This window comes from Ochotona curzoniae, unplaced genomic scaffold (genome assembly GCF_017591425.1).
Source record: "Ochotona curzoniae isolate NIBS_2020 unplaced genomic scaffold, NIBS_Ocur_1.0 scaffold_2453, whole genome shotgun sequence".
Classification (NCBI taxonomy): domain Eukaryota; kingdom Metazoa; phylum Chordata; class Mammalia; order Lagomorpha; family Ochotonidae; genus Ochotona; species Ochotona curzoniae.
In genome coordinates this window covers 9611207-9638826 of record NW_024467094.1, presented here as the reverse complement: position 1 = coordinate 9638826, position 27620 = coordinate 9611207, and the positions used below count along the sequence as shown (strand labels likewise).

Genomic DNA, 27620 nt, shown 5'->3' with positions numbered 1-27620 from the left:
CGCCGCGCATGCGCGCTGGGGCACCCGCGGAAGAGGCGGGGCCTGGGCGGGGGTCAGGGCGCCTCCTGGTCGTGTCCAGGGCGTGGCCTGGGGGACCTGGGAGGAGCCTTGGAGCGGTCTGGGTGGGGCTTGAGGACTTGAGCGGAACCTGGGTGGCCTGGGCGGGGCCTGGGCGGGCGGTTCTTCCGCCCTTCCCTCTTTTGGCTCTTCCGCCCTCAATAGCCTGGCCAAGCCGACTCCTTTCCCGTTCCCTGATCCGATCCGGCTGTTTCGCCCTGTCGCGTCTCGCTCGCAGCCTCTTCACGTCTCCTTGGACAGGTTTCTGAAAACCCTGACCCTCGCGGGGTCCCATGGGGGCCCCGGGATTACAAACTTGGAACCCCTCGTTATGGATGCCATAATTCCTGACTCCTATGGGCGCTAGATGGGGCCTTGGAAATAGGGCCCCTGCTGAGGAAATAGACAAAGATATATAATATATATTTATGTATATAATAATATTTTATAGATTTTTTATAGTTATATATTTATATAATATGCGTTTATATATTATATATTTATGTAATATTTATGTATAAATATATTTTTTAGAGAAATATATTTTTAAAAAGACAATTAGGGAGAAATAAAGAAGGAATTCAGGGGGCCTGGGGAAACGCGGAAAGCACATCACTTTTTAATATTTCTGGTCACAGGTTTGAGTCCTGACTGCTCCACTTCCCATCCAGCTCCCTACTGTGGCCTGGGAAAGCAGTCGAGGATGACCCAAAACCTTGGGACCCTGGCTCCTGGCTCTGGGTCAGCCATTTGGGGGCATGAACCAAAGAATGCAAGACCTCTGGGTATAACTCTGCCTTTCAAACCTCTCCCCCGCCCCCCCTTTTTTTTTTTTAATAAAGAAGGTTTATTTATTTGTATTGGAAAGCAGATTTTAGAGAGAAGGAGAGACAAAGAAAGATCTTCCATCTGCTGGTTCACTCCCCAATGGCTACAATGGCCAGAGCTGAGCTGATCCTCTCCCTTGTGTTGGAGTTGGGCTGTCCTCCTCTGCTTTCCCAGGCCACAAGCAGGCAGCTGGATGGGAAGCGGAGCAGCCAGGATTTGAACCAGCGCCCACATGAGATGCCAGCACTTACAAGGTCGAGGATTAGCCAGTTGAGCCATCACACTCGTCCCTGGGGAGGGGAGGGGATGGGTAAACTTTTGAAAGAGATTCAAGTAAATAAAAAATATTTGCAGTTACTGGTTTGAGGGGGTGTCCACCTCTACAAGGAGGTGAAGTTTGGCCTGAGAGCTGAGGGATAAGGACTGCAGGTACCCTAGGGCTGAGATCTAAGAGAGGCCTCGCTGACATCTTGGATGGAAGCTACACAGCTAAAGTAGACTCCAGCACTGGAGGGGATGAGCTGGCCAGGGGTCTCAGCAGCAAGACCCTGCAGGGCCCAGAATGGGATGTCTTTCCTCGTGTGACAGGAGGTCTCCATAGTGTCTTGGGCAGGGACAAGGTTGGGTCAGATTTGTGTTTCTGAAATGATTCTGGCTGGTCAGTGAGGAACGCAGGATGATCCACGGCAGGAGACGACGGTGGATGGTTTCAAGGCCATAGGACCGCAGGCAGGTGCTGTCTGATTTAGACCTGGCCAGGATAGGCGACAGGTTATGACATTTTAAGGGAGAAGAAAAGAGAAGGAGGCCAGGTTTGGGGCTAAAGTAACTGTGTGGATTGCAGTGCCCTAGGAGAGCTTGGAAGTGATTTTCCTGGGGGTGGGGAGAGGCAGGCAGGGAAAGAGAAGTCTGGAACTTCAAAGCTGCCGCAACCATGGGTGGGTAAGGAAGTTGCTGTTGGCCATGGCCTTGGACCAAGAAGCCCTCTGCAGAACACTGTGTCAGGAGAGACCCCTCGCCAGCTCCAGGCCCATGTGCCCTGAACGCAGGGCACCTGCTCCTCAGCCCTCCTCAGTGGCTGCCTGGCTCTGCTGTCTTCTCAAGTGAAAGTGAGAGATGTACTTTGCAAAGACAGGGCTGGCAGGCAGCCAGCTGAGCTGGGTGGAAGCAGAAAGACCCTGGGGTATGCTGTGTCCCCCCCCCCCCCAGGGGACTGGTCACTTGTGTTGGTGGGAAATGAACCAAGAGGCACCCAGGAAAGGATCTGGAATCCAAGGAGACCCACCCTTTATTTTATTTGCAGTCTGGTTGAGGGAGAGTGACTAAGGGTGGCTTGGAGGGGAGGAGGAGTGCTAGCAGGGCACAAGCTCTGCCTTGCCCTGCTCCCCAGAGCCCAGAGCCCAGGCTGGGGGCTGGGTCATCCTCCCCTGGCTTGTCTGTCTTGTATCTAAGATGTCAGCCCGAGGCCGTCTACTCTCTCCTCATTGTCTTCAGGCCCCTGGGCTGATATAAGAGCCAGCAATTGCACACGGCTGTGGGAGAGCTTTGAAGAATGCTTGTGCAAGCCCTGGATGCCGGAATTGGAGCATAGGCCACTGACTGGGTCAGATGTGAACGCATGACTGATACGCACTGTTTATGCACTTGCACTTGTCCTGCCGGCTCCTGCTTCCATGCTTGGAGACAGCAAGTCTGTTCCCTGCCAGACGCTGTCCCTGCGCGCGCCCCCCCTTAGAGCCCCTGGAAGGGACAGCAGCCTTTGGGGACACTGGAGACATGAGCGTGCTCTGCATAGGCAGCAACCTGGAGCAGGGTCCCTTGGCCACAAGTCCTGGGGCTCCCTGCTGGCCCCTGCTGCTGCTGGGTTTGCGTCCCTGCCAGGTAGCCGAACAAAGCGTGAGTCATGGCTTTGGCCATCTGTGGGGTCCCTGAAGCCACCAGTCCCAACACATCGGCCTCTGTGTCACCGGGGCTACCACGGAGTATGAGGGGGCAGGCCCAGGTGCTGGGCGTAGCTCCTGCCCCCAGGTTGCTGAGCAGAACCCCCGTGCTCTGCGACAGGTGTCCGGAGCCGAAGGAGCCATTGAGGGAGGAGGTGAGGAGGAGCACAGAGCCGCTGCTGTCCACGGTGGCCAGGACGCTGCTGCCAGGGGACCCGGCAGTTGGCAGGAGTGATGGGCAGGGGTCAGGGCTGGGTCCCTCGGAGTGTAGAGCTGCTTCTAGCTGCGTCAGCATTTCTGGGCCAGCTGAGGGGCTGGGAGTGGTAAGCAGAAGCCCCTGGGGCACGGGGAGCTGCAGGGCTGGCAACAAGGTGGGTACAGGTGTGGAAGGCACCTCCCGCCCTAGGTCTCTGGCCAACAAGCTTAGAAGGGCCTCCCCAGCGAGGTCTGGGGTGGGAGCATGCGCTGCTCTGCGGAGCACACCTGCCAACTGTGGGTTGGTGGCTCTGGCCCCAAGACCCAGGGGCGTGCCATCAGCGTGGCACAGTAGGGGACACAGGTTCCCTGTGCCCTGGGCTGCCAGAGCCTTTGCCAGAGTGGCGTCCACCGTAAAGCCCTCTTGAGCCAGCTTGGTGGGCCCCTGTAGCAAGTGTGGCCAGGACAGATAGCCAAAGCGTGCGTGCAGCAAATGCAGGGTGGGCAGGGTGGCTGGCAGCCCCAGGCCAGGGGCCAGCGCCTGGGCCGGGCCTGATGTCAGGGCTGTGGAATTGCCCGAGGAGCTGTTGTGGAAGAGGCCCCAGAACACGGCACCTGGGAGAAGACAAAGGAGTCACGAGGGCAGGGCATACCCAGGGGAAGAGTCAGGGGCTTGTCTGATCTCCAGGTCACTGACTGAGTTTGGGATTAGCAGTTACTTGTCATGTGCTAGTGTGATGGCTCAACTGGCTAATCCTCCACCTACAAGTGCTGCTGATATTCCATAAGGGTGCTGGTTCATGTCCTGCTCCACTTCCCTTCCAGCTCCCTGCCTTTAGCCTGTCTTTCTTTCTCTCTGTAAATCTGCCTTTCCAAGTCTTTTTTGTTTGTCTTAAAAAAGAAAGGGGTTACTTGTAAGGCCTGGAGTCCTGGCTCAGAGTCTATGGTCCTGCTCACACATTGGCCTTAAGATCAGGGCCATCGACCCCCCCACAGAGCCCGCCCAGGCCCTGGCAGGGTAGCTGCCAGTGTCATGTCACTTACCTAGCCCTGTGGTGTGAGGGTGTACCACTGCCAGGCACAGAGCAGCGCCCACTCCTGCATCCACGATGTTACCCCCTGCAACAAGCAGCTCTTGGCCCAAGTGGGAGCACGTGGCTGCCGTGAGCAAGGGGCTGTCACGAGAGGGGGCCCAGGCCATTAGACCCAGCCGCCCTTCCCCTCACCCCCCCCCGGGGGGCACTGACCTGCGGGGCTGATGATGGCCGCATGGTGGTAAACGCCAGAGTGGTGAGTGTGTCCCCCAGGGGGCAGGGCTGTGGGGTCCGAGTTGGAGTCATCCCTGGCTTGGAGCTGCCTAATGGCCAGGGAGCAGGCAACGACCAACAGCAAGAGCGCGGCAGCAATGCGGGCGCAGGTGCCGGGCAGCCCAGCAAACTTGTATCTGCAGAGAGGAGGGCAGTGCTGAGCCAGGGCTGAGCAGGTATGCGCCAGAGAGCTCTGACAGAAGCCAGGGAGATGTCCTCCCCCCCCCCCGCCCAGCTCTGGATGTCAGATTTTTTACAAGAAAAGCATGAAATTGCCAAGGAGGAAATGAGGGTCCTGGCCCTGGGGAGGAGGGGGGAAGAGCTTGTGCGATAACACCTGGAGAGGCAGGGTCTAGCCAGAGGTGACTTAGGCGGGAGGGAGGGGAGCAGGGCTCAGCCAGGTGTGGCACCGATCTGCCCGGCAGGTGTTCCTGGGACTGGGACCTTTGGCAGCAGACAGCACAGGGGCTGGCTTTGGTATAATGTCCATTCAGATGCAGGGGTTTTGGAGGGGCTGGCTCTGGTTGGCTCTGGGATTTGAGCCCAGGGTCCCCACACTCAACAGGAACGTCCCTGGAGTGGAGCCAAGCCCAGGGCTGCCTGGCTGTCTTGGGGGCTCCTGGGAGTTGGGGAGGCCTGCCCAACCTCTACCAGGAGGAGCCGTGACCACTCCCTGACTCACCGGGCGTAGTCCTGGGGCTGCCAGGGGTAGGGGACAAGTGGCTCTACTGTCTCTTCCTCTTCTTCCTCTTCCTCCTCCACACTGGGCTCCCAGAGCTGTAGCTTGTGGTAGAGCACAGGCTCGGTGGTGCCTTCCATGGCCTCCCTGCCGGCTCCAGCCCTCCTGCCCACCTGCCTGCCCACGGAGACTCAGGCCAGCCCCAGTGGGCGGGTCGGAGGTGTGGTGACCTTGGGAAAGGGTGGTGTTAGAATCTCAAACAGGTCTGGGCAGGACGTGGGCAGGGAGGTGGCAGGGAGGCTGGCCCATTAGGACATGAGCCTGAGGGGCTCTCACCGTGGCTTCCCGGTGTCCTAACTGTTGAGAGTTTCCATTCACTTGCTCGACTCCCCTCCTTGTTGGGGGAGCAGCCCCTGAGTCCCTGGCCTGTCCAGACTCTAACCCAGGGACTGTGGACTGAAGAGCTACAGCTCCGCAGGGGAGTCTGCTCTCTGGCTGGGCTCAAGGTCGCTCCAAGCTCCCGTAGGAGGTGGCGATTGTACTGTCCCAGGACCCACTTGCTTGGGTGGCTGCGCCAACTCCCTGGGCGGGTCCAGCGGTTGTTGTCCAGCAGGTGGCGCCATCGCCCGGAAGCGACCTTTCCCCTGGGACTGGCAACAGGGAGCTGTGTGGCTCAGTGGTGCTTGCAGTGCTTGGAACAGGCCCAGGCTGGAGGCTGCCCAGCCGCTCATTATCAGCTGTATGAGTGGCGTAAACCACACAAAGGGATACTCTGCTTACGCGAGCGAGAATGAGCCATTGACAAGGAGATGCAGGTCTGAGTGCATGTGCCACACTTCCTGGATGCCACAGAGAGCCCAGCAGCAGGAGAGGCTGCCCTCCACTAATGAGATGCAAGTGGAAGAGGCACAGGTGGTGTTGTCTGCTCATCCAGGGGTTGGCCCCTGGTGGTGTGGGTGTGTCGATAATTCATCGGACTGCACTTTTATGGCCAGGGCACTTGTCACTGCATTGTGTGTCAATAAAAATACTTGAAGAAAAGTCCAAGTGTTGTGCCTGGCGCGGTAACCTAGCAGCTAAAGTTCTTGCCTGCACCGGGATCCTGTATGGATGCCGATTTTGGTCCTGACGGCCCCATTTCTCATCCAGCTCCCTGCTTGTGGCCTGGAAAAGCAGTCGAGGATGGCCCAAAGCCTTGGGACCCTGCACCAGCATGGGAAACCTGGAGGAAACTCCTGGCTCCTGGCTTCAGATCAGCTCAGCTTCGGCCATTGGGGCCATTTGGGGAGTGAACCAGCAGATGGAAGATCTCTTTGTCTCTCCTTCTCTCTAACTCTGCCTTTCCATTAAAAATAAATAATGTAAAAGCCTTTAAAGCTGAGGCAGATCAGCTGAATCAAACCTGAGCCTCTGAACTGGAGAATCAGCTGCAGCGCTGCAGTGATTTCAGTCAAAGCACCCATCTTCTGGTTCCTCCCTCAGCCCCCAGCCCACGCCAATGCCATCAGTGTCTCTGACTATAACCCCCAGGTCCCGTAGTAGTCACAGAAGCCCCCCAGATGGTCCTGTGGGCAGCGGTGCTAATGCCATCCGAATGGCTGTTGCACGGCTCGTGCTGGGAGTGGCGGTGGAGGCAGAAACAGCCAATGGCTGGTGGCCCCTCCTTCTATGAGCATGTGCTCTGGTAGGCCTGGGGCTCCCTCCAACCCGAGGGGTCCCAGAGACAAGGAACAGTTCAGGCCAGCCACTAGGATTTCTACAGTCTGTCCTAGTTCCAGAAGGGACTCTGGCTCAGGCGGTCTGTGTGTATGACTTACCCCAGGTTCGCTGTAGTTGCACCCCCTGCCCCGCGGGTATACTGGGATTTGACTCTCATGATAGACTCGGCGACAACTTGAGGGTGGTTTTTCTTTGCAAGGTGTCTGTGTGCTATGTCCAGATTCTTTGGTTTAAACAAATTCTTTTTCAGGTAACCCCAGCTGCAGACATGATTGGAGACAGTGTTTGAGGCCTTCAGGAACAAACAGGCTGGCAGAAAAGAGAAGCCACTGCCAGCATAGAGCGGGTAGCAGATGCTGGAGCTGAGCAGCTGACTTCTGAATGCCGCCGTGGTCCTTTCGCTAGAACAGGGTCTTGGATAGAACTGGAGCTCCGTTGACTCCAGGGTAGGTATGGTGCGATTCTGAACTGATACCTGGTTACACACTTCCTGAGAGTGCAGCTGGAATCCACAGAACCTCCACGCTGCTTCTCAGAGCAGGGATGTCCCTGGTGGTGGTGGGTGTGAGCGTGTGTGGGTATTCCCTCCAGCAGTATGTGTTTATACGTGATCACAGAGGAGTTGCCAAGGCACATGCCACCTGCCAGGGACTGGGATGGCCGTGGTATGTGTCACGCAGAAGACAGATGGGACCCAGCAGGAGGTGTAGTCCAGACCGACAAGGCACATGGCAGCCACCATCCCAGGTGCCTCTCCAGTGGGGAGTCAGCTCAGCTCCCCCTCCATGTGTTTTGTTCTCTATGCCGAGGAGCAGGGGATCCAGGAGTCACTCGCTTCGGCCTGGTGGGGACAGCAGTGCTTAGAGCATCTCCCGCTGAGTTCAGGGCCATGAAAGCGCGGAGGGCAGTGGTGCTCTGACAACGGAGACGGCGGCCACACGTCCCCTCAGTGTGTCTGCTTACGCTGGGAACGGCAATCCCTTCTGCCTGACTGTGCCACACGCCAGGCTACACTTGTTTTCTGTTCCATTCTTTTGTGGGCAGCTGATGACCACATCTGTCCCCGCAGGGCAGCTTGCAGAGCGGGCAGCCGCAGAGGTAGCTGCACAGCAGAGCACACGGGGCACTGGGGCACAGGGGCAGGAACCCGGAGGACAGGGCAGGACGCCATCTGTGTGTCTTTGACCTTGCTGGCACGTGGGAAGAATCTTAGAGCTGACGGCAGAATGGAGGAAGTTCAATTCCAGTTAGAGGTCGTTGCTTGCTCAATTGCTTTTGTAACAACTCTTTATTAAAAAAAAAGAAAAGCGTATCTATCTATCTGAAAGGTGACTGACAGAGATGGAGGAATCTTCCATTCTCTGGTTTATTCCCCCAAAGGCCACAATGGCCAGCACTGGTCCAGGCTGAAGCCAGGAACCTGGAACGCCATCTGGATCTCCTGTGTGAGGGATGGAGGTCTGAGCATTGGGGCTACCTTCCCAGGGGCACTTCCCGGCAGGCAGGCAGTCAGAAGTGGGAACAGCTGGGACACAGGACGTGGGAGTGGGATACACATGGGAGATGAGGTGTCCTGCTGTGCCACAATGTTATATTTCTTTTTTTTAGCAAGATATTTGCCAATCTTTAAAAAATCTATATTTGATTTTATTTTGAAAGGCAGATCTACAGAGAGAAACAGATCTTCTGTTCCCACTGGTTCACTTCCCAAATGGCTGCAACAGTTGCAGTTGGAAGTTAGGATCCACGAGTTTCTTTGAGGTCTCTCTCCCATGTGGCTGCATGGACCCAACCATCTTCTGCTGTTTTCCCAGGCCATAAGCAGGGCGGTGGATCAGAAGTGGAGCAGCTGGGACTAGAACCAGCACTTACATGGGGTGTTGGTGTTTACAGATAGTGGGTTAATCTGTTGAGCCATGGTGCCAGCCCCTTTTGCCAATTCTTTTTAAAAAGTTTATTTATGGGCCTGGTATGGTAGTCTACTGGCTGAAGTCCTCGCCTTGCACACTCCGGGATCCCATATGGGCCCTGGATCATGTCCCTGCGCCCCACTTCCCATCCAGCTCCCTGCATGCGGCATGGGAAAGCATTGGAGGAAGGCCCAAGGCCCTGGGACCCTGTACCTATGTGGGAGACCTGGAGGAAGCTCCTGGCCCCTGGCTTCGGATAGGCTGAGCTCTGGCCATTGTGGCCACTTGGGGAGTGAATCAGAGGATGGAAGATCTTTGTCTCTCTTCCTCTCTGTATATTTGACTTTTCAATAAAAATAAATAATAAAAAGTTTATTTATTTGAAATACAAAGGGAGAGACAGAGAGGCCTTGTCTGTGCTGCCTCACCCCCTCCCACCCACACCTCCACTACAGTGTTCATAATAATCCCACTCGTACTGGGCCAGCCTGAAGCAGGAGTCTGGAATGCCAGCCGGGTCTCCTATACAATTGTCAGGGCCCAAGCGCTTAGGCAGTGATGCCTCCTCGAAGCACATTAGCATTCCGAAGCTCTAATACGGGATGAAGGCGTAGCAGCAGCGGAGGGCTAACCTGCCTGGCTGCTGTGTCCCCACGCACCTGGTCCCTGATGTTTCTGAAGCAGAAGAGACGCAACTGGGATCTCTTTCCTGCTAGCCTCAGTTCTTTATTCACGACTTCCATCCCTGTCAGAAGTGCTCTGGCTGCTATTGGGCACCGTTAAGCATTTCCCACTTGTCGCGGCTGCCTGCCCTGCTTTTCCTAATCGCAACCGCGTTTGCTGCGGGTGTTGCTTCTCTGCACTGCTCCTAGTCTGACAGGTGTAGGACTAGCGGCTGAACCAGGGAAACGTGACCACAAGGTGGCGCGAGTGCACCACCTGCTTCATTTGGGGATCCCTCAGAGCAGGCACCTTCTGGGCATAGGTGCAGCCCACACCCCAGAAAGGGAAGAAGACAAGGGGACTCCCCACGGCCAGGGTGCTGGAGGGTGAGGGAGGTCTCTCTGAGTCAAAAAGCTGCAAACGGCAGCAGGGGCTTGAGTCCTTGACATCCCCAGGCTGTCTGGGGCCTGCAGGTGGTGGGCACAGGTTGGCAAGAGATGCAGGCACAGATGCTTCAAGTGGCTAAAACCCACGCAGTCTTCCAGGAGTTTACACGGATGGAAATGCATGGTATGAGAAACTATGCGGGGCCCGGCGCGATAGCGTAGCGGTTAAAGTCCTTGCCTTGAACATACTGGGATCCCAGATGGGCGCTGGTTCTAATCCCGGCAGCCCTGCTTCCATCCAGCTCCCTGCTTGTGGCCTGGGAAAGCAGTGGAGGACGGCCCAAAGCCTTGGGACCCTGCACCCATGTAGGAGAACAGGAAGAAGTTCCTGGCTCCTGGCTTTGGATCCACGAAGCACCGGCCATTTGCAGCTGCTTGGGGAGTGAACCATCAGATGGAAGATCTTCCTCTCTATCTCTCCTCCTCCCTGTATATCTGTCTTTCCAATAAAAACAAATATATTAAAAAAATAAATTATGCAGGCACATCAAGTGTGTGTTTGTACCAAAATACAAATTATGACATAAAGTAGATGCAGGTTTCAACATTTGTTTTGCACCCACATTCATTTTAATGCCACTTTCCACATGTTTGTTGAAGCACCCTCAACGGCTTGATTTGAAAGTACTTGAATGTAAAGTTGGCTGTGAGGACATACAAATGCAGGATGATTCTCAGTTCATTCCTCCAACAGGGGCTAGCCTCAGCCGGTGCCAGCCTCCATCACGGCAGCTGAGGGAGGGCCTCTGTCCTCTGTCCTCCTCTGTCCTCCATCCTCAGTTTACCTAATGGAACCAAGGGCTGGACACAGGACCGAGCTTGGTCGATGACCCTTCCCCATATTTCTGACTCTGAGACATGGTTCCCCCCAACGCTTTTCCTGTCCCCCCTCATTTCTACCTGGAGCTCACACCTTGTATGCCACTAGCATGGGGCTGGAGGACGGGGCTGCATGAAGCTCAGAGGGGCTGGTTGACGAATCAGCCAGTGGGACTAACCCCCAAGTCCATGCCAATGGATTTCTCGTCCCCTTGGGGATGTGAACCCCGATTTGTACCCCTGCAAGGCTTAATAAGCAGGATGCACAGGGTACCATGAGAAGCAATTTGGCTGTTTATTTCCCACTCTCCCCTCAGATGTGTCCTAGGGACCAATGATTACCATCCTCTTGAAGTGAGCATCCTGGGTCGCTTCAAGTGATAAACAAATTTCATATTACAATTAAAAAATCAAAGAGTGGGATAGTAGTTAATCTCTATCTGCGGCACAACATCCCATATGGGTACCAGTTTGAGACCTGGCTGCTCCACGTCCCATCCAGCTCCCTGCTTGTGGCCTGGGAAAGCAGCAGAGGATGGTCCAGAGCCTTGGGACCCTGCACCCACATGGGAGACCCGGGAGAAGCTCCTGGCTTGGAGCTCCTCCCTCCAGCGGCCTTCTGCTGCAGAGCCTGTGGGGCAGTGGTGGTGGCTCATGGGCTGAACGCTTTCTATCCACTCAGGTGATCTGGACTGAATTCTTGACGTCTGGTTTCAACCTGGCCCAGGCTTGGCTGTTGTGGCATTTAGGGTATAAAGCAGGGGTTGGGAGCTCTTTCTCTCTCAACTATAAAAACCAATCAAGGCCGAATTCGCTTGCAACACCGCAGTCTACCCTCAACAACAGGAAGGGGGTGTGTGGGACAGCGAGAGTCCAGGTGACTTCCCAGCTGATGAGTTACCAGGGCTGTCCTCACACACAGGTGGCTTGTGGTCTCTCTGTGGCTGGGGAAGAAGAGGAGGTGGCTCAGCAAAGTTCTGACTTGGACCAGCACAGCATGAACTGCTGGTATGGAAGCATCTTGAGTTCTGTGTGTGGGCACAGTTGGATTGTCACCCAGTGGTGTCCTTTTGTGAGTTCTTCCAAGTCATTTTAGCCGACTCAGTCTCTGGGTCCTGGGTGCAGCTCACGCGTCCCTGGGTTCATGGTTGCCAATGCTACATCTTGTCTCCAGGGGGCGCTCTAGGACGGGCCTCGTTCAACTCGGGCTCCTACAGCTGCCTCTCATCCCGTCTGTGTGTCTCACAAGCTTCCCTTCCTCCCTCCCTCCTTTCCTTCTTTCCTTCCTTCCGTCCTCTCTCTTTCTTAAAGATTTATTTTATTTACTTTTATTGGAAACTCAGATCTACAGAGAGGAGAGATGGAAAGATTTTCCATCTGCTGGTTCACTCCCCAAGTGGCTGCAATGGACAAAACTGATCTGAAGCCAGGAGCTTCTTCATGTTCTCTCACATGGGTGCAGGGTCCCAAGGCTTTGGGCCGTCCTCTACTGCTTTCCCAGGCCACAAGCAGGGAGCTGGATGGGAAGTGGAGCTGCCAGGATTAGAACCGGCACCATATGGGATCCTGGCATGTACAAGGTGAGGACTTTAGCCAATAAGCTACTGTGCTAGGCCCTTTTTTCTTTCTTCCTTTCTTTTCTTTCTTTCTTTCTTTCTTCCTTCCTTCCTTCCTTTCTTTCTTTCTTTCTTTTCTTCTCTTTTCTTTCTCTCTCTCTCTCTCTCTCTCTCTCTTTCTTTGATTTAGTTATTCTTACTGCAAAATCAGATATACGGAGAGGAGGAGAGACAGAGAGGAAGATCTTCTATCTGTTGGTTCACTCCCCAAGTGGCTGCAATGGCCAGAGCTGAGCTCATCTGAAGCCAGGACCCTCCTCCAGGTGTCCCATGCGGGTGCAGGATCCCAAGGTTTTAGGCCGTCCTTGACTGCCTCCCTAGGCCACAAGCAGGGAGCTGGATGGGAAGCGGTGCTGCTGGGGTACAAACTGGTGCCCATCTGGGATCCTGGAGTGGGCAAGGTGAGGACTTTAATCACTAGGCTACCAAACTGGGCCCTTTAGTTTTACTTTCAAAGCCACTACTACCCAGTCCTTTTGCACTAGATTTTAATATATATAATATATATATGTATGTATGTACATATGTGTATATATACAGAGAGAGAGAGAGAGAGATCTTTCATCTCCTGGCTCACTCCTCAAATGGCTGCAACAGCCAGGGCTAGGTTAAGCCAAAGCCAGGAGCCAGGAGCTCAGGACTCCACCCAGGCCTCCCATGAGAGTGACGGAGGCCCCCTCATTCAGGCCATCTTTGTTTGCTCTCCCACGTGCGTTAGCAGGGAGCCAGATGGGAAGCAGGGTAGCCAGGACTTGAACCAGCACTCGTACAGGGTCATAGATGGTGGCTTAACCAGCTAGCCACAGTGCTTGTCCCTGTGTTGGATCATCATGATCAGATTAGGATACAATGTAAACAACAGTGGCCAGTTTGCTTGTCTGTAGCCAGCAGCCCATATCACAGTCCAAAGAGCATTTCCAACAGCAAAACGTCTCCCTGTGACCCTGTGTCTCACCTCTCGCCCCAGGGCTCCTGTCAGCCACTGGTCTAACTTCTACCCCCGAAAGGGTGCCTTTTCCAAATCCCTGAGGATTTGCACATTGTAGCTGGGATCGCACAGGCGGATTCTTTCCTATCTGCTTCCCACAGGTGCACAACCCACTGAGAAGCACTGCCTGCCTCGTCGTCTGCACGGATAGACCAATGATTGCTGACCCACCTGTACTGCTTCTAGGACAGGGTCTTCAAAAAGGTTGTGGAGAATGTGTATTATGAAAAAACTAGGCATGAATTTCAATTATTATTATTATTATTTGGTTACTAAAATAAGCTCACACTAGTTTGTTATACTTGTCTGAGCCAGATCCAGTTCTAGACATTGGGTAACATCCGTTTGAAAAGAATCCCGGTGCTGATGCTGTGGCAGAGTGAGCCAAGCTTCTGGCTCCAATGCTGGCATTCCCTAACAGAGCAGTGGCTCCAGGCCCAGCTGCCCTGCATCCTCTCAGGCTCTGTGCTGATGCATCTGGGAAAGCAGCAGAGGCTGACCCAGGCGCTTGGGCCCCTGCACCCGTGTGGGAGGGCAGGATGGAGCGCTGGGCTCCGTCTGATTCAGTCCCCAGCCTTGGTGGCCGTTTGGGGAGTTACCCAATAAACAGAAGATTTCTTTCTCTCTCTCCCTCAAGTAAAGGAACAAATCTTCAAAGAAAAAAATTAAAAATAAAAGAAAGAGCCCCTGTCACAGCAACATGAATTCTACTAAACAGAAAAAGAAAAAAAAGAAAAGAACAAATATCACATTTATAGTGACATTTACTAATTGACAGGGAAGCCTGGGTGGAGAAATGGCGAGATCGTTGATGATGGATACAAAGTTTCTGGGTATAATACCCCAAGGAAATCAGCACTTTACAAACGGCTGATTCACTTAAGAAGGGACAAGCTGCTGTGGAAGACGTTGTCCTTAGTGGAAGATCCTCCGCGCCAATTGTCAAGGAAAAGAACAGGTCCCTTCTGTGTGTTAACTGAAGCAGCCCAGCGGCTGCGAGCAGAGACGGTCAGCAGCCCCCCAGACATCTCCACGGTGGCTCGGCTCTCACGGCTCTGACTGTGGAGACACGGAGGCTGAGCACCTTTCATTCCCCAGGGACCCAGACCGCTTTGCCTCGAGCAGCTGCCGCCAAGAGCTGAGCTTCTGAGGGCAATCTTAGACGAGATGCTCCGATTCTGAAGCGGCAGGGGCTGGCCAGGCGAAGCTGCTGCCTGTGACATCAGCATTCCAACGCGGGTGGACACGCCACTTGCTGGACTCTGCTGCTTTCCCAGGTGCACCAGCAGGGAGCTGGATCAGAAGTAGAGCAGCTGGGATGGGAACCGGCACTGCATGGGTTGCAGGGATTACAGGCGGTGGCTTAACTTGCTGTGCCACAAGGTCAGTGCCAGAATCCATATATGAATCCTAAACTCCAGCTGGGTTATCTGCATCCCTGCAGGTGTCATTTGGTCTCCATCTTTATGGTGTTTTTCTGGCTTTGATGCTTCTCTCATATCAGCCTGTCAGCTCCCAGCCCAGACCCAAGGATACCCCTGCAGACATCTGGGCTCTTTCTCCAGGAAGTGCCTCCCTCAGCCCTTTCCCCTCCAAGCTGCGCTGAACTTTGAGCTCTGGTCTTTGCCTCCTCAACTCAGGGCAACCCGAAGCTGGTGCTTGGTGCTGGATCCGTGTCCCCATAGGGCAGAGACGAGAGCCAGGACGGCTACCATGTTGGTGTCTTTGCTGTCTGGCATCACAGCCCTGTGCTACCTGTTGTTCACTGCCTTGAAACGCACCTCATGTACTTTCTATCCTGGTTTACAATTGCTTGTGGCAGGAGGGAGTTGGTCTCTCACAGGCAGGATGGATTTCTGAGGCATGAATCAGGAACCCATCTGAAGCACTCTTTAGGGTTCTGAGCACTCGTATCCTATCTATGTGTCAGCCCTTCTAGCTGGAACTGTCAGGGCCACCGATGGCCAGGGCTGTGCAGCCTGAGCTCTCCGGGTCTTCATAGACCCAATTGTCTTAGACCTGATGTGAGGGTTGAGCACCCCCACTTCTTCCCCTTTGCCCAGAGCCAGTGGTGGTGGTGGTAATGCTTCTATGATCTCACCAAAGAAACTCTACCTGTAATTTTGGAGCCTTCTTCAACTCTGTCCTTCTTACGAGCTGGAAGAGTGGCTAGTTGAGGGTCCCAGCTGTTTTTGCAGACCCCACTTCACTGCGTTGACCTTATCCTGGAAGGTGGGACCTATGGGCACCTATTGTCTCGGGGTCTTAGTCAATACTGTGACAAAGCAATTTCCCGTCTCATAGCTGGTCTTACTTGCTAAACCACCATGGGCAGGTGTCACAATTCCCAACTCATCCTCACCCAGTGAGGTGAAACAGCCCTGGGAATGCACAGACCATGTTATCTGAAAGCAGGTAACTGAGAGGGAATGGGATGGGGGTGTGGCACAGCAGGGTTGGAAGGCTGCAGGGTTGGGGATGTGGTGTACCCACAGGGACCGAGGCAAAAGGCATGTAGAGCTGGGGGCCAGGGAGGGCAGGGATAACTCCAGGGACTTAGAGGGGCTGAGGGTCATGGAGATATGGGGTCCTGGTCAGTGCAGGGGGCTTGGTCTGTGGCGGTGAGGACGTACCACGGGAGATGGGGAGAAGCAGAGAGGACTGGGTCGGGCAGGGAGTGGCCAGTAGCTGGGTCTTGTAGAGTGAGAGATGAAAACACTAATCTTTTTTATCTTGGTGAAATATTAATTCGCTAACATTTTAAGTACTTCCAAGTGTACGGTTTGGTGGCATGAAGGACATTCCCACTGTTGTGCAAGCAGCACCATAGTGCCACTCGGGAGCCTTTTCATCCTGCCACTTGAAGTCTGTACCCCATTAAACAAGCTCCCGTCCCCTGAGCCCCTGGTCACCCCTCTTTTCCACTTTCTGTGTCATATAGAGAAAAATCCAAGGCAGGTTCTCCTTATCCCTAGTGGGGATGTGGGTGGCGGGACAAGAGGAGTGGTGAGTGGAATGCAGTCTGGGAAGCTCCACGGGGCGTGGGAAGTGATGGGAGGGTGGCTGGGGCTAACAGGGTCTGGGAAGGGACTGCGAGGAGCTGCGGGTACCCGGCTAGGGTGAGAGGAGTTTTGAGGGGCACTGCATGAAGATGGGAAGGATAGGGTGTGGTGACACAGGGCTGACCACCTCCAAAAGTCATGGCCTTTCCAAATACTCCCTGGTTTTACTATGGGACCACCTGCTGCTGGACCAAGACCTCCCACCTTCCCCCCACCCCGTGCTGCCAGGATGCCCCACCCACCCCTGCACATTGGTCAGCACGCTCTCATCCTGCCTGGGTATAAAGTAAAAGTGGGTCCGGGTCTGGAGGCTCCCACCTTTTCTCTCACTGAGTCTCATTAGCTGGAGGTCCCATTACATCTTGTCAGTTTTTTACTGGGATGCATGCCTGGGCAACTGAAGGTCCCAGTATAATGGCCCACCTGGGAAATGGGTGAATGAAGTTCCTGCAATCCCAAGTGAGGAACTTGGCAATGGGATGCTGATCAGGAGAGACCACAGGGACTGGGGCACGTGGGGCACGTGGGGCAGGGGCATGGGGAGCTGGATGGAGCAGCACTGCAATGACCTGGGTCACGTAAACTGGTAGAGAAGGGACTAGAAGAGAGGAGCAGCTGAGATTCCAAGCGGGAAGAGGGGAGAGAGACTGCAGAGGTGGGTGGTGTGCAAGGGCAGAAGGAGGTGCCCTGGAAGGGGGAGCCGGTTAGGGGCTGGTGGTGACCTGCCAGGACTCTGGAGGTGCTGGGAGGAGTTGCGGGGGGAGAGGATGGAAGCTCCCTCTTCCACCTACTTCCAGCCCCTTACACAGGGCCCTGGGGGAGAGGCCGAGAGAGCTGCACCCCTCCTTGGTAGTTAAGCTTCCCCACTGTCATTAACAGATTTCTCAACTTCTCTGTGTGGTTTTCCCAGTTTGGGCGTTGTTCATTTCAGGGCCCCACCAAATCCCACCTGCATATGACGGGGATGTGCCTTCCTCTTGCCCAGACCCGCCTAGGGTCTTACAGCTCCACTCCCGCTCGTCTTGTCTGCCTAACTCATCCTCCCTTCCCGCCTCCCCCCACCCCACACACCCTCTGCTCCCTGACACAGCACCCCGGGGCTCGGGCTGGGGCGTGCCTGCCTCAGCCTGCCTCGCTGAGTCTCAAGGCAATTCTTGGCTTTGTACAACACCTCGTCAGGCCACTGTGGACCGAACAGGTACCCCACGGTCTGAGCTCACTTCCTCTTGTCACCTGCCACAGTGTGACCAAGTGGTCAACTGTGTGCACACTAACCTGTGTCACTGGAATGGAAGTCCTAGATGGCTCACATTGATGAACTTGTTAATATTTTGCTCTGACATGTGATCAACTCACATTCATCCATAAAAAAGATAGAGATAATGACATATGCCCCAGCCCAGACAAACCTTGAAAACATGCTGGGGGAAGGAAGTTGACCCCACAAGACCACGAGCTACATGGGCCAGATGATAGGAAGTGCCCATTGAGGCTAGCAGCTGCCAAGGTCAGAGAACGATAGTGTGGGATGGGGAGGGGACTGCTGATGGATACAGGATGCCCACTCGGGAGGATGCAAATTCCAACTCCTTGTGGATAGACTAGGAGCTACTGAATTTATGTGTGTGGAATACATTTAATGAATACAAGTTGGATCTCAATACAGAAACAAGCCATGCCTCTCTGATTCTGCTGAGAATCAGAAGCCAAGACCTTGGTGGAAAGGGGTCTGAGTTGGGCCATGGGTGCAGGAAGTTGCTGTGGGGGATAGGCACTTGGTACAGAGACATATCTTGGGATGCTTGCAATCCCCCTGCTCCCCGCCAGAGTGTCCCAGGTGTGAGATGGGCTTCTGGCTCCTGGCTCTAGCTTCCTATTGGTGCAACTTGGGTTCTACCTTCCACCCTCGAGCTGTGGTCTGATCCAGCCCTGGCTTTTGGAGGCATTTGGGGAGGAACCCAACCAATAGGAGATCTCTGCCTTTTTTCAGTAAAATGAAGTTTTGAAAAAAAAGAACATTTAGGGGCCTGGCACGGTAGTGGCTGAAGTCCTCAACTTGCACGCACCAGGATCCCATATGGGCACAGCTTTGTGTCTTGGTGGCCCCGTTTCCCATCCAGCTCTCTGTTGTGGCCTGGGAAAGCAGTCGAGGACGGCCTTGGAACAAGCTCTTGGCCTCTGGCTTCAGGTTGGCTCAGCTCTGACTGTTGCACCCACTTGGGGAGTGAATCAGCAGATGAAAGATCTTCCTGTCTGTCTTTTCTCTCTGTAGATCTGCCTTTCTAATAAAAATAAATAAATCCTTTTAAAAAGAAGAAGAAGAATGTTTAGGTGCTGGTAAGCTTCTACCTGCAGCACCAGCATCTGATATGGTTATCCGTTCTAGTCCCAGGTGCTCTACTTTTGAGCCAGCTCTCTGCTAATGGCCCAGGAAGGCAGCGAAGGATGGGAGGAAGGCCCGAAGTGCTTGAGCCCCTACATCCACATGGGAGACCCAAAAGAAACTCCTGGCTGCTAGTTCCAGACTGATCTCAGTTCCAGCCATTGGGAAGTGAAATAGAGGATGGAAGATCTTTCTCTCTCTGTCTTTCCTCATCTTTATAAATCTGCCTCTCCAATAAAAACAAATAAATCTTTAAAGACGAGGTGATGGCAGGAAGCTGGTGAACCAATCTGGGTTGTTATGGAGATCTCCATTGTGGGTGAATTGTGCTCAGTTCCACCGAGGGACTTTAGAATCCTGTAGCGCTCCAGAAGGAAGCACCCATCTGGTGGCTCCCGTGCTGCTAGGGGAGGGTAGCCTCTGGCAGCATTGACTCCAAGCACCCTGAAGAAGAAAGTGAAACACGCTTGGGTTAAGAGCATTTGGTGACACATTTGGTTGACAACAGAGATATAGCCAGGAGGATGTGAGCTAGGCCACCAGCAGTATCCAGTACACAATAGTGTCCCCTGACCCCCAGCTCCAATATCCTTAACACTGTAGTACATGGGGCTGGCACATTGTGCTGCACTGTGTCAAGCCACCACCTGCAGTGCTGGCCTCCCACATGAACACTGGTTTGCGTTCCGGCTCCTCCCTGGGTTCATGGGTTCGTGCCATCCTTGTGGGAGACTCAGTTGGAGTTTCTGGCTCCTCATCTACCTGGCCCAGCCCCAGGCCATTGTGGAATGAACCATTAGGGGAATGAACCAGCAGATGGAAGATCTCCTTCTGTAGCCCTCCTCCGCCCCGACTGTAAGTCTGTCTTTTAAACAAATAAACACTTTGTTGTTATTTTTAAAAAGGATATTCTTTATTTATTTGCAAAAGTTACAGAGAGTGAAGGAGAGATACAGAGAGAAAAGAAGAGACAGAGCAGGGCAGGGGAGCGAGAGGTAGAGAAAGCCATTCATCTTCCAGTTTGTTTCCCAGGTGGCTGCTATGGCCGGAACTGAGCTAGGCTGAAGGCAGGAGCTTCATCTGAGTCTCCCCGTGGGAGAGGCCATTAGCAGGGAGCTGCGTTACAAATGGGGAAGCTGGGACACAACCCTTGTCCATGTAGGATGCTAGCACAGCACATAGCAGCTTTACCCATTATGCAAAACACCAGTCCCCAATAAGACAAATCTTTCAGTACCAACTAAATATAATAAAATGAGTGATTACAGATGATGTTTAGGTTTGACAATGTATTTAGCAGATTTATGGCTAGTTACAGCTTCTTGTAAGCCCCTGTGTTTTTGTAGGTTTAGCTTTGCTTAAATGCTGTCTGAAAATGATGCATTTCATTTGCCATTGCCATAGCTATGCACCTGACTCTAGGTTTAGGTTTCTTTTACTTTGTCACTTTAAAAAATGTTGTTTTCTGGAGCCAGTGCAATAGCTCAATTGACTAATATTCTGCCTGCAAGCATTGGCATCTCATATGGGTGTTGGTTCATGTCCCGCTGTTCCACTTCCCATCCAGCTCCCTGCTTGTGGCTTGAGAAAGCAGTCGAGGACGGCCCAAAGCCTTGGGACCCTGCACCCGCGTGGGAGACCTGGGAGAAGCTCCTGGCTTCAGATTGGCTCAGCTGTGGCTGTTATGGCCATTTGGAAAGGGAACCAGCAGACAGATCTTTTTCTTTGTCTCTCCTCTCTATCTCCCTTTCCAATAAAAATAATTAAATAAAAATTTTATCTGGGAGACAAAGAGAAGGAGGGAGAGAGAGTGTGCTCCCGTCTGCTGGGCTCACTCCCTAAATGCCTGTGGCTGGACCTGGGCCAGGGCTGAAGCCAGGACCCAGGAGCACAACCATGCAGGTCTGTCTCTTGTATGTGTAGTAGCGACCTGGAGCCACCACTGCCGTCTCCTACAGTCCGATTGGCAGGAAGCTGGGGCCAGGGTGGAGCTGAGAGAGAGAGAGAGAAAAATAAAAAGAACAAGCAGAAGGGGTACCTCTAAGTGTGTCCTGATACTGGTTAGGAGTGGAAAGTGAGAAAACTGCAGCAGCATAAGCAAGCCCTTCCAGGTGCAAAGAGCTCTCCTGCTCACCTCCTCCCAGTTCGTCTGCTAAGGAAGGGGTGGAACCCTCCCCACCCAGCTCCACCATCCACTTTATAACCCAGATGGGGTCTGAGCTTATGCCCAGATGCATCAGATGCGGGCTGGGAAGGAGAGAGTAGGAAGCCCACAGTTAGAGAGCGTCACTTTTCAGGGCCCCTTGAGTTTCAGTTTCCCTAACCTTAGCTAACTTGTTACACTATATCGCAAGAGTAATACATCTCTGTGACTATAACCAGAATACTTTGACTTTTTTAAAAAGATGTATTTGTTTATTGATTTATATTGGAAAGGCAGATTACAGAGAGAAGGAGAGACAGAGAGAAAGATCTTCCATCTGCTGGTTTACTCCCCGAATGGCTGCAATGGCTGCAGCTGGGCTCTGATCCGAAGCCAGGGAGCTGGGAAATTCTTCTGGGTTTCTCTCGTGGGTGCAGGGTCCCAAGGCTTGGGGCTGTCGTCGACTGCTTTCCCAGGCCATAAGCAAGGAGCTGCAAAGGAAGTGGAGCAACTGCGATATGAACCAGCATTCATATGGGGTCCTGGTGCATGCAAGGTGAGGACTTTAGCCACTAGGTTACCATGCTGGGCCCAGAATAATTTGACTTAAAAACAACCCCAACATTTATTTATTTGAAAGGTAGAATTATAGAGCAATTGAGAAATGGGGAGATTGAGAGACAGACCTTCCATTGGCTGGTTCACTCCTTAAATGGCTGTGACAGCCAGGGTTGGGCCAGGCTGAAGCCAGAGAGCTCCATCTAGGCCTTCCATGCAGCAGCGACTTGAGCACTTGGGCCATCCTTCACTGTTTTCCCAGACGCATTAGCAGGGAGCTGGATCAGAAGTGGAGCAACCACCGGGGACTTGAACTGATACCTGTAGGAGGTGTTTGTATTGCAAATGGCAGCTAACCTGAGGTGCCACATAGCAGTGCCTGGCATGTGACTTCTTTTTATGCTATTCTGCTACTGTTAGGTGTGTTTCACAGCCACTCAGGTGTGTTTCACAGTCACTCTGCAGAATGCGCATGCCCCAGATCTGTGTGGTGCACCTCAGTGGTGCATCTTGACCACTCATGCTCAACCTGAGGCCACAGGAGAAAGGTCAAAACAGTTTCTAGTTTTTTCTTGAATCATGTTCTAAGTGTGTGTGTGTGTGTGAGAGCAGGAGAGAACAGAATCTTTTGTCACCTGGTTCACTCTCTAAGTGGCTACAATGACCAGAGCTAAATCAGTCTGAAGTCAGGAGCCAGGAGCTTCCTCTGAGTCTCCCATGTGGATGCAGGGGTCCAAGTACTTGGGTTATCTTCCAATAGTTTCCCAAGCACATTAGCAAGGAACTGGATTGAAAGTGGGGCATCTGCGATTTGGAGCGGTGCCCCTATAGGATGCCAACATTACAAGTGGCAGCTTAGCCCTTTACTCCACAGCCCTGGTCCCTGCTACTTTCCTTTAAGCCCATGTGCACAATATGCACACAGACACACACGTACCATACCACGCACATATGTACAGGAGTATCCCCTTAATGAAATCCAAGACCTCCCCCCAAATGCCTGACAAGCCGGATGGCTATGCCTAACTCTACATACTAAATGCATGTATGTGGGCAATGCCTTTTCCTATATTCACATTTGCATGATTAAGTTGAATTTATGAAGTAGCAGAAGGCCTGCTTAGGGACCTGGCCCTGTGACACCTGCCTCCTGTTCCAGGCCAGCTATGCCCACTTCCTCCCTGCCTGCTCCTGGGATCTCAGTCTGGCTTAGTGTAACAAGGAGGCTGCAGAAGGGAGGACTGGCTACTCTACCTCACACCCATTGTGAGAGAGCCAGGACAGAAAGGAGCTGAGACAGAGACATTCTGGGAGGGGCTGGAAGGTGGGCAGGGCCAGTAAAAGCTGGAAGGAGATGGCCCCGGGGGAGGTCCTGGTGGGACTTGGAGTTCTGAGACATTCTGGTTCAGGAGGGCCTAGACCCAGGGACACCCTCCCTGCCCCTCTGCCCCACCCCAACAACCAGTATGCTTCTTCCTGGGTGTAGGTGGGGCTGGGCAGGAGTAGGTGGCTGTGGCATCCAGGCCCCTCCCTAGGCTGTTTAGCCTGGTGTCCTGGAGCTGGGGACAGGTGTTGGCCTCCGGGTGCCCTCCCCTTGCTCGGGCCAGCTGGCTCCACCTCTCCATGCCAGTGTCAGGTTCCCAGCTCTTCCCTGGGGGAACTTTGATCTGGAAAGAATGAGAGTGACCGATCTGGCTGCTGCCCAGGGCCGAGCTGTGTCACTGAGACCTGGCCCGAGCTGCCCCTGCCACCTTCCCGCCCACTGGGATACCAGGAGGTGCTGATGGGGTCTTTCCTTAGTTTGCTCACTCCTGCATTTGGGACCTCCTTCTCTCACCCATCCATCCCATAAGTGGGACTGCAGGCTGAGCAAGGGGACAGAAGGAGAAGGAAGACAAGGTCCTTCCCTTTGGGGAGTCCCTGGCCTGATGAAGAAGGAATGTCTGCCTGGATGCACCCTGGAGAACAGACGGCAGCCCTGCTGAGGAGGTGGGAGGCAAGAAGGAGAGGAGGGGCCTGCCACAGCCTACAGAGGGGGCACGGTTAGTGGGTCAGTGAAGGAGTGGCCACAGCCTTATCAAGGAAGGCTGCCTGGAGGTGGTGGCCTGTAAGTTGGATTCTAAAGAGCTGGACAATCTAGGGCAAGTGGAGGGGATGCCGTGGGGTAGGGGGTCCAGGGCAGGTCACGTTCCAGGAGTGTGGAGAGTCCTATGTATTTTGTTTGGGTGAAGGATTGGGTGGGTGTGGTTCCAATAGGAAGGGTCTTCCATGGCACCTGAAGGCATGACCCTGTTGGCAGGCGAGATTCATGGATCAGGAATGGGGGTTCCAGCTGCAACAGTTCAGTTTGAGTGAGACGCCTAGGGGCTGATGAAGGAGGTGACAGCTTGGTGGCCTTCACAAGAAGGAGCAGCTGCCCCCTGGACCTTCCCTGCTTGCATCCCCTGCCACCAATCCCCCCACCCCCCCAAGTGCTTCCCAACTTAGCCCTGGGCTACAGGTGGCTCCAGAGAGCCCGGGCTCAGGCCTCAGCCCAGCCCCCTGCCGTGGCCTGGCCTCTCCACCCACATGGCCCACTCTGGGGGTGAAAGCAGACACTGCCCAGCCCATGGGGCCCCTAGGGAAGGCCCTGGAGTGCTGGCTCCTCTTGTCTACCCCGCTGAGCCAGGCCCTATAAATAACCCCTCCCCTTCCCCCCTCCTGCCCCTTTTCTGGGAAGGGGGAGGAGAGGTGTCCAGGCAGAGCTGGAGGGATCAGACTGCTGGGTGGGACGTTTTGGGGGGAACCAGGGGCAAAAGGCGAAGGGGCCTGGTTTTTGCCCCTCAGGTCCCCTGCGTTGGCGCAGCTGGGCACAACGTGGCAGAATGGAGAGAGTAACATACAGGGACTGCAGCTGCCACCGAGGGGTTGAGTTGTCTTCTCTCTCTTGGAGGGTTTCTCGGGGCATGGGAGTCTGGATTTGAGCTGTATGGGTCTCTGTGGTGGGCCTGGCTTGCCTGCTGAGCCCTAGTCCTCCATGGCCAGAACACACTAAGGTAGCATGCTAGCCCAAGGGCTGAGACAAGTGTCTGCCCATCCTGGGTCCTCCCCCGCTGGCTGCCCAGTTCTCAGGGTGTGGGAACTGGGCCTAGGGGCTGGGTCTGGAGCAGGAGGAGGGCTAGGAGGGGAAGGAGGGAGGGTCCTGGCAATGGAAAGTGTGAGCCCAGCAGCCTTATCCGGGCTGGAAACCGCTGATCTCACCTCACAGCCTGGCCTCTCCTCCCTTGCGGAAGGACCTCCAGCTCTTCCATGGGTGGGGGGGGGTTGGGGGATGCCTTTGTTCTCTGTGGGCAGTTCCTCCTCCAGCAGGATCAACAGGGTTCCAGCTTGGTCCTGAAGGGCAGGAAGTGCTGCTCAGACCCCACCTTCCCAAATCGGTGTGAATCGCACATGCAGGAGCCTTTGCAAGAGGGGATCCTGTGCACCTTCCGCAGAACCCAAGTTGGCTCTGGTCGAGTCACCAGCAAGGAGGCAGATGCTCATGCTCACACTTAGACATTGAGCCCGTGTGTGCCTGTGGACCTACACGACACTTGTGTGCACGCACATGGGCAGAACTGGCTGCATAGGACGCACCCTGCTGACACGTGTCACACAGACATGCATAGATGCCTGTGCACAATCACCTCCTGGGAGCAAATTCTTTAAAGCCCTCTTCCACTTGCAGGTGCTGACAAACACGCCCCCAACACACGTACAGGTGTGTGTGTGGGCAGTACAGAGTCCAGAATTCTTTCCCCTACACAGACACACTCACACTTGCACGCGTGAGCAGGATGGGCAAAGAAAGACAAATGTGACAAACGTATCTGGGTGTCCTCTGAAGGGGAGACGGGGCTTGAAGGAAGGTTTGGCAGACCACAGTTGGAGTTCCCTCTTCCCAGCCTCCTAGGAACCTGGAGGTTCCAGGCTCAGGCCCTGTGCTCTGCATTAAATAGACAGAGTGATGGGCAAGGCGGGAGGCAGTGGCCCCCGTGTCCGTGTCCTGGGCACTGCCCTGGTCCTGGCTGGAGACGAGACTCAAAGACTACAAGATGTGGTCGCCATGGGCCTCTGCTCTCGCACGGCCTCCCCATGACCCCTGTCCCCCATATCTTCTACCTCCCTCCTTATCATTCCATTTGGCTCCTGAACCCAGCAACCTGGCAGGAAAAGATAAACATAAACCCTGCTTCCCCACCCCTGTGGAACTCAAAACAAAGCGATGGTTTCCAGGGCCAGGGGCTGGATTTCAGGATAGGGGGGGAGGGAGGAGCTGTGGGTGGGAGGATGATGTGTTCGGCAAGGATTGGGGCGTTGGGGGTTCGGGACTGGAGTATACGTCTCTTTGGAAGCTCTGGTAGCGTGTTCCCCTTGGTTCACCTACAGTTGCAGCCTGGCAGGGGTGGGCTATGGCTGTTCCACACACCTTACTAACTGGCAGGCCTGATTGCTGGGGCCTCCATGCAGGGCATGGCGGGGCCAATCAGAGCTGGACAGACTATGGGTCTGATCTGGTCCATGGCCCTCCATCTTGGTCTTTCTTGGTGGAACAGCTTGGAAGGCTCCCCAGTGGGTTTGACAGCTGCTGCCTTTGGTAGGACCTTAGAGGTGTGTCTGGGAACCCCTCCCCTAATCTATAATTCCCTGTAATCACTGTGGCCCATTTTTGCAAAGGGTCCTCTTAACTTTCCCAACCAGAATTTGAAGGCCATCCATGCCCCTTTCCAGCCCCCTCCCACATTGTTCATTCATCCAGCAGACCTGCTGGTCCCACCCACTCCCCATAAGTCCCCTCCTCCTAGACATTCACTCACCCAACGTTTATGAGCATTCACGGAGCAATTGACACGCCAGAATTAGAGACAGACAGCATGCGCGCTCTGTGGATGGGGTCTGACGCGTGCCTGCACTTACATGAGTGTATTCACAGCAGAGCCCCTGGGGCTGCAGGGGCTGCCTCGTCCAGGCAGGTGGACAGAGTCCATCATTCTTTGGAAAGGCAGTGAGAGAGAGATCTTCCACCTGCTGGTTCACTCCCTAGCTCACCACATCTGGGGTCTGGGCCAGGTCAATGCTATGAGTCCAGAATTCCATCTGAGTCTCCTGCATGGGAGGCTGCCAAAAAGATGGCTTGTGACACCATGTGCTACCTATCAGGGTGTGCTTCCATGGGAAGCTGGATCAAAAGGAGAGTGGGGACTCGAACCCAGGCACTCTGATATGGTGTCTTAATCCCATGCTGAACACCTGCTCCTCTCCTGCTTCCTGTGTCCACCCTGTAAATCTGACCTGTGTCCCTCCAGGCCTGAGGGGGTTTGGGAGCAGGTGGGACCTTCCGGGAGGGATTAGGGATGAGGGCTGGAGACAGGTGGGAAGAGGCTGGGCTGGAGAGGGGACTGGAATCAGCAGAAGCACGAGCCTGTCTGGGGGCAGCGTCTTGAGTTGTAATCCTGCCTCTGCAAGCTGTGTGGTGTGATCCTGGGCCTGTCCTTGGTCCCTCAGGGACTCTGTTGCTCAGGCTGAAGCCCAGGACTCTGACCATGCTCACTTTGTGGCTTTGTCTGGGCCAGGAACTGGGCCATGTGAGCTGGCTGGCAGGGGGATTTGTTGCCAAACATCCTGCTTGGAGCCTCGAACCAGAGCTGAGCAAAAGACAGGCGGGCGGCAGAGGGGTCAGAGCCAGGTGAAGGGGAGTGGGAAGGTCGGGTGCCAGGGCCCCCAGCAGTCGGTGGGGGGTCGGCCTCCACTTGCTCGCTGACATCAGGGCTGGTGTATGCAGAGGGAGTTCAGCCAGGTTCATCAGGACTCGCCGCCCTCCCAGCCTGGTACTGGGCAGCAGGGGAGTGTATGTCTGTGTGTGTGGGGGGAGGGGGTGGGAGGATGGAGTGGGGGCATGTGGCCTCCAAGGAGCCCCCTGGGCTTGGGAGCAGAGCTCACAGCACTGGCCGCCCCACCCCCACCCCTCGGCTTCCTCCTCCTCCCCTTCCTCCTTAGGCTCCTGCTTCATCTGTTTCTCTTCTAGGCTCCCCTCCAGCTACTGACTCAGTGGCCTGTCTGCCGAGGGCAGGGAGCCAGGGGGGGATGGTTTGAATCTTGTACCATCTGCTTTCCCAGGACCCATGGTGAGTCCCCCCCAACCCCCGTCTCTGTCTTCAACAGAGTCCCTGCTTCAGCCCTGGGAGATTTGGAGTGCTCAGCCCAGGCAGCTCCCTGTACCCCCACCCTGGAGGGCCCAGATACCCAACTGAGGCTGGACAGGACAGAATTCTTACAATCTATCACTCCT

At 54.5% G+C, this 27620-nt stretch overlaps 1 protein-coding gene and 1 long non-coding RNA gene across 3 annotated transcripts; one reads left to right on the top strand and one right to left on the bottom strand.

The window, feature by feature from the left end:
* Nucleotides 1-223: 223 nt before the first annotated feature.
* On the top strand, nucleotides 224-27620 carry LOC121170272. The gene is made up of 3 exons (XR_005885939.1): nucleotides 224-318; nucleotides 6976-7171; nucleotides 27494-27620. It is a non-coding gene; the product is annotated as an uncharacterized LOC121170272 (long non-coding RNA).
* GGT6 (gamma-glutamyltransferase 6) lies at nucleotides 2268-5168 on the bottom strand. Of its 2 annotated transcripts, XM_041001337.1 has the most exons (4): nucleotides 5010-5168; nucleotides 4268-4464; nucleotides 4065-4178; nucleotides 2268-3635 (listed from the first exon to the last, which is right to left on the bottom strand). In XM_041001337.1, exons 1-4 carry the CDS (start codon nucleotides 5144-5146, stop codon nucleotides 2617-2619), a joined length of 1467 nt encoding a protein of 488 aa, XP_040857271.1. In that variant the 5' UTR covers nucleotides 5147-5168; the 3' UTR covers nucleotides 2268-2616. The 2 variants fall into 2 exon arrangements, with proteins under 2 accessions (XP_040857271.1, XP_040857272.1); XM_041001338.1 differs by lacking the exon at nucleotides 4065-4178.

Coding starts and splice junctions, on each gene's coding strand:
- GGT6 (XM_041001337.1), bottom strand. CDS start 5,146: ATGGAAGGCACCACCGAGCCTGTGCTCTACCACAAGCTACAGCTCTGG. Junction 4,465..5,009: donor CAGCCCCAGGACTACGCCCG/GTGAGTCAGGGA, acceptor TCCTCTCTGCAG/ATACAAGTTTGCTGGGCTGC. Junction 3,636..4,064: donor CCCTCACACCACAGGGCTAG/GTAAGTGACATG, acceptor GTCTTCTCCCAG/GTGCCGTGTTCTGGGGCCTC.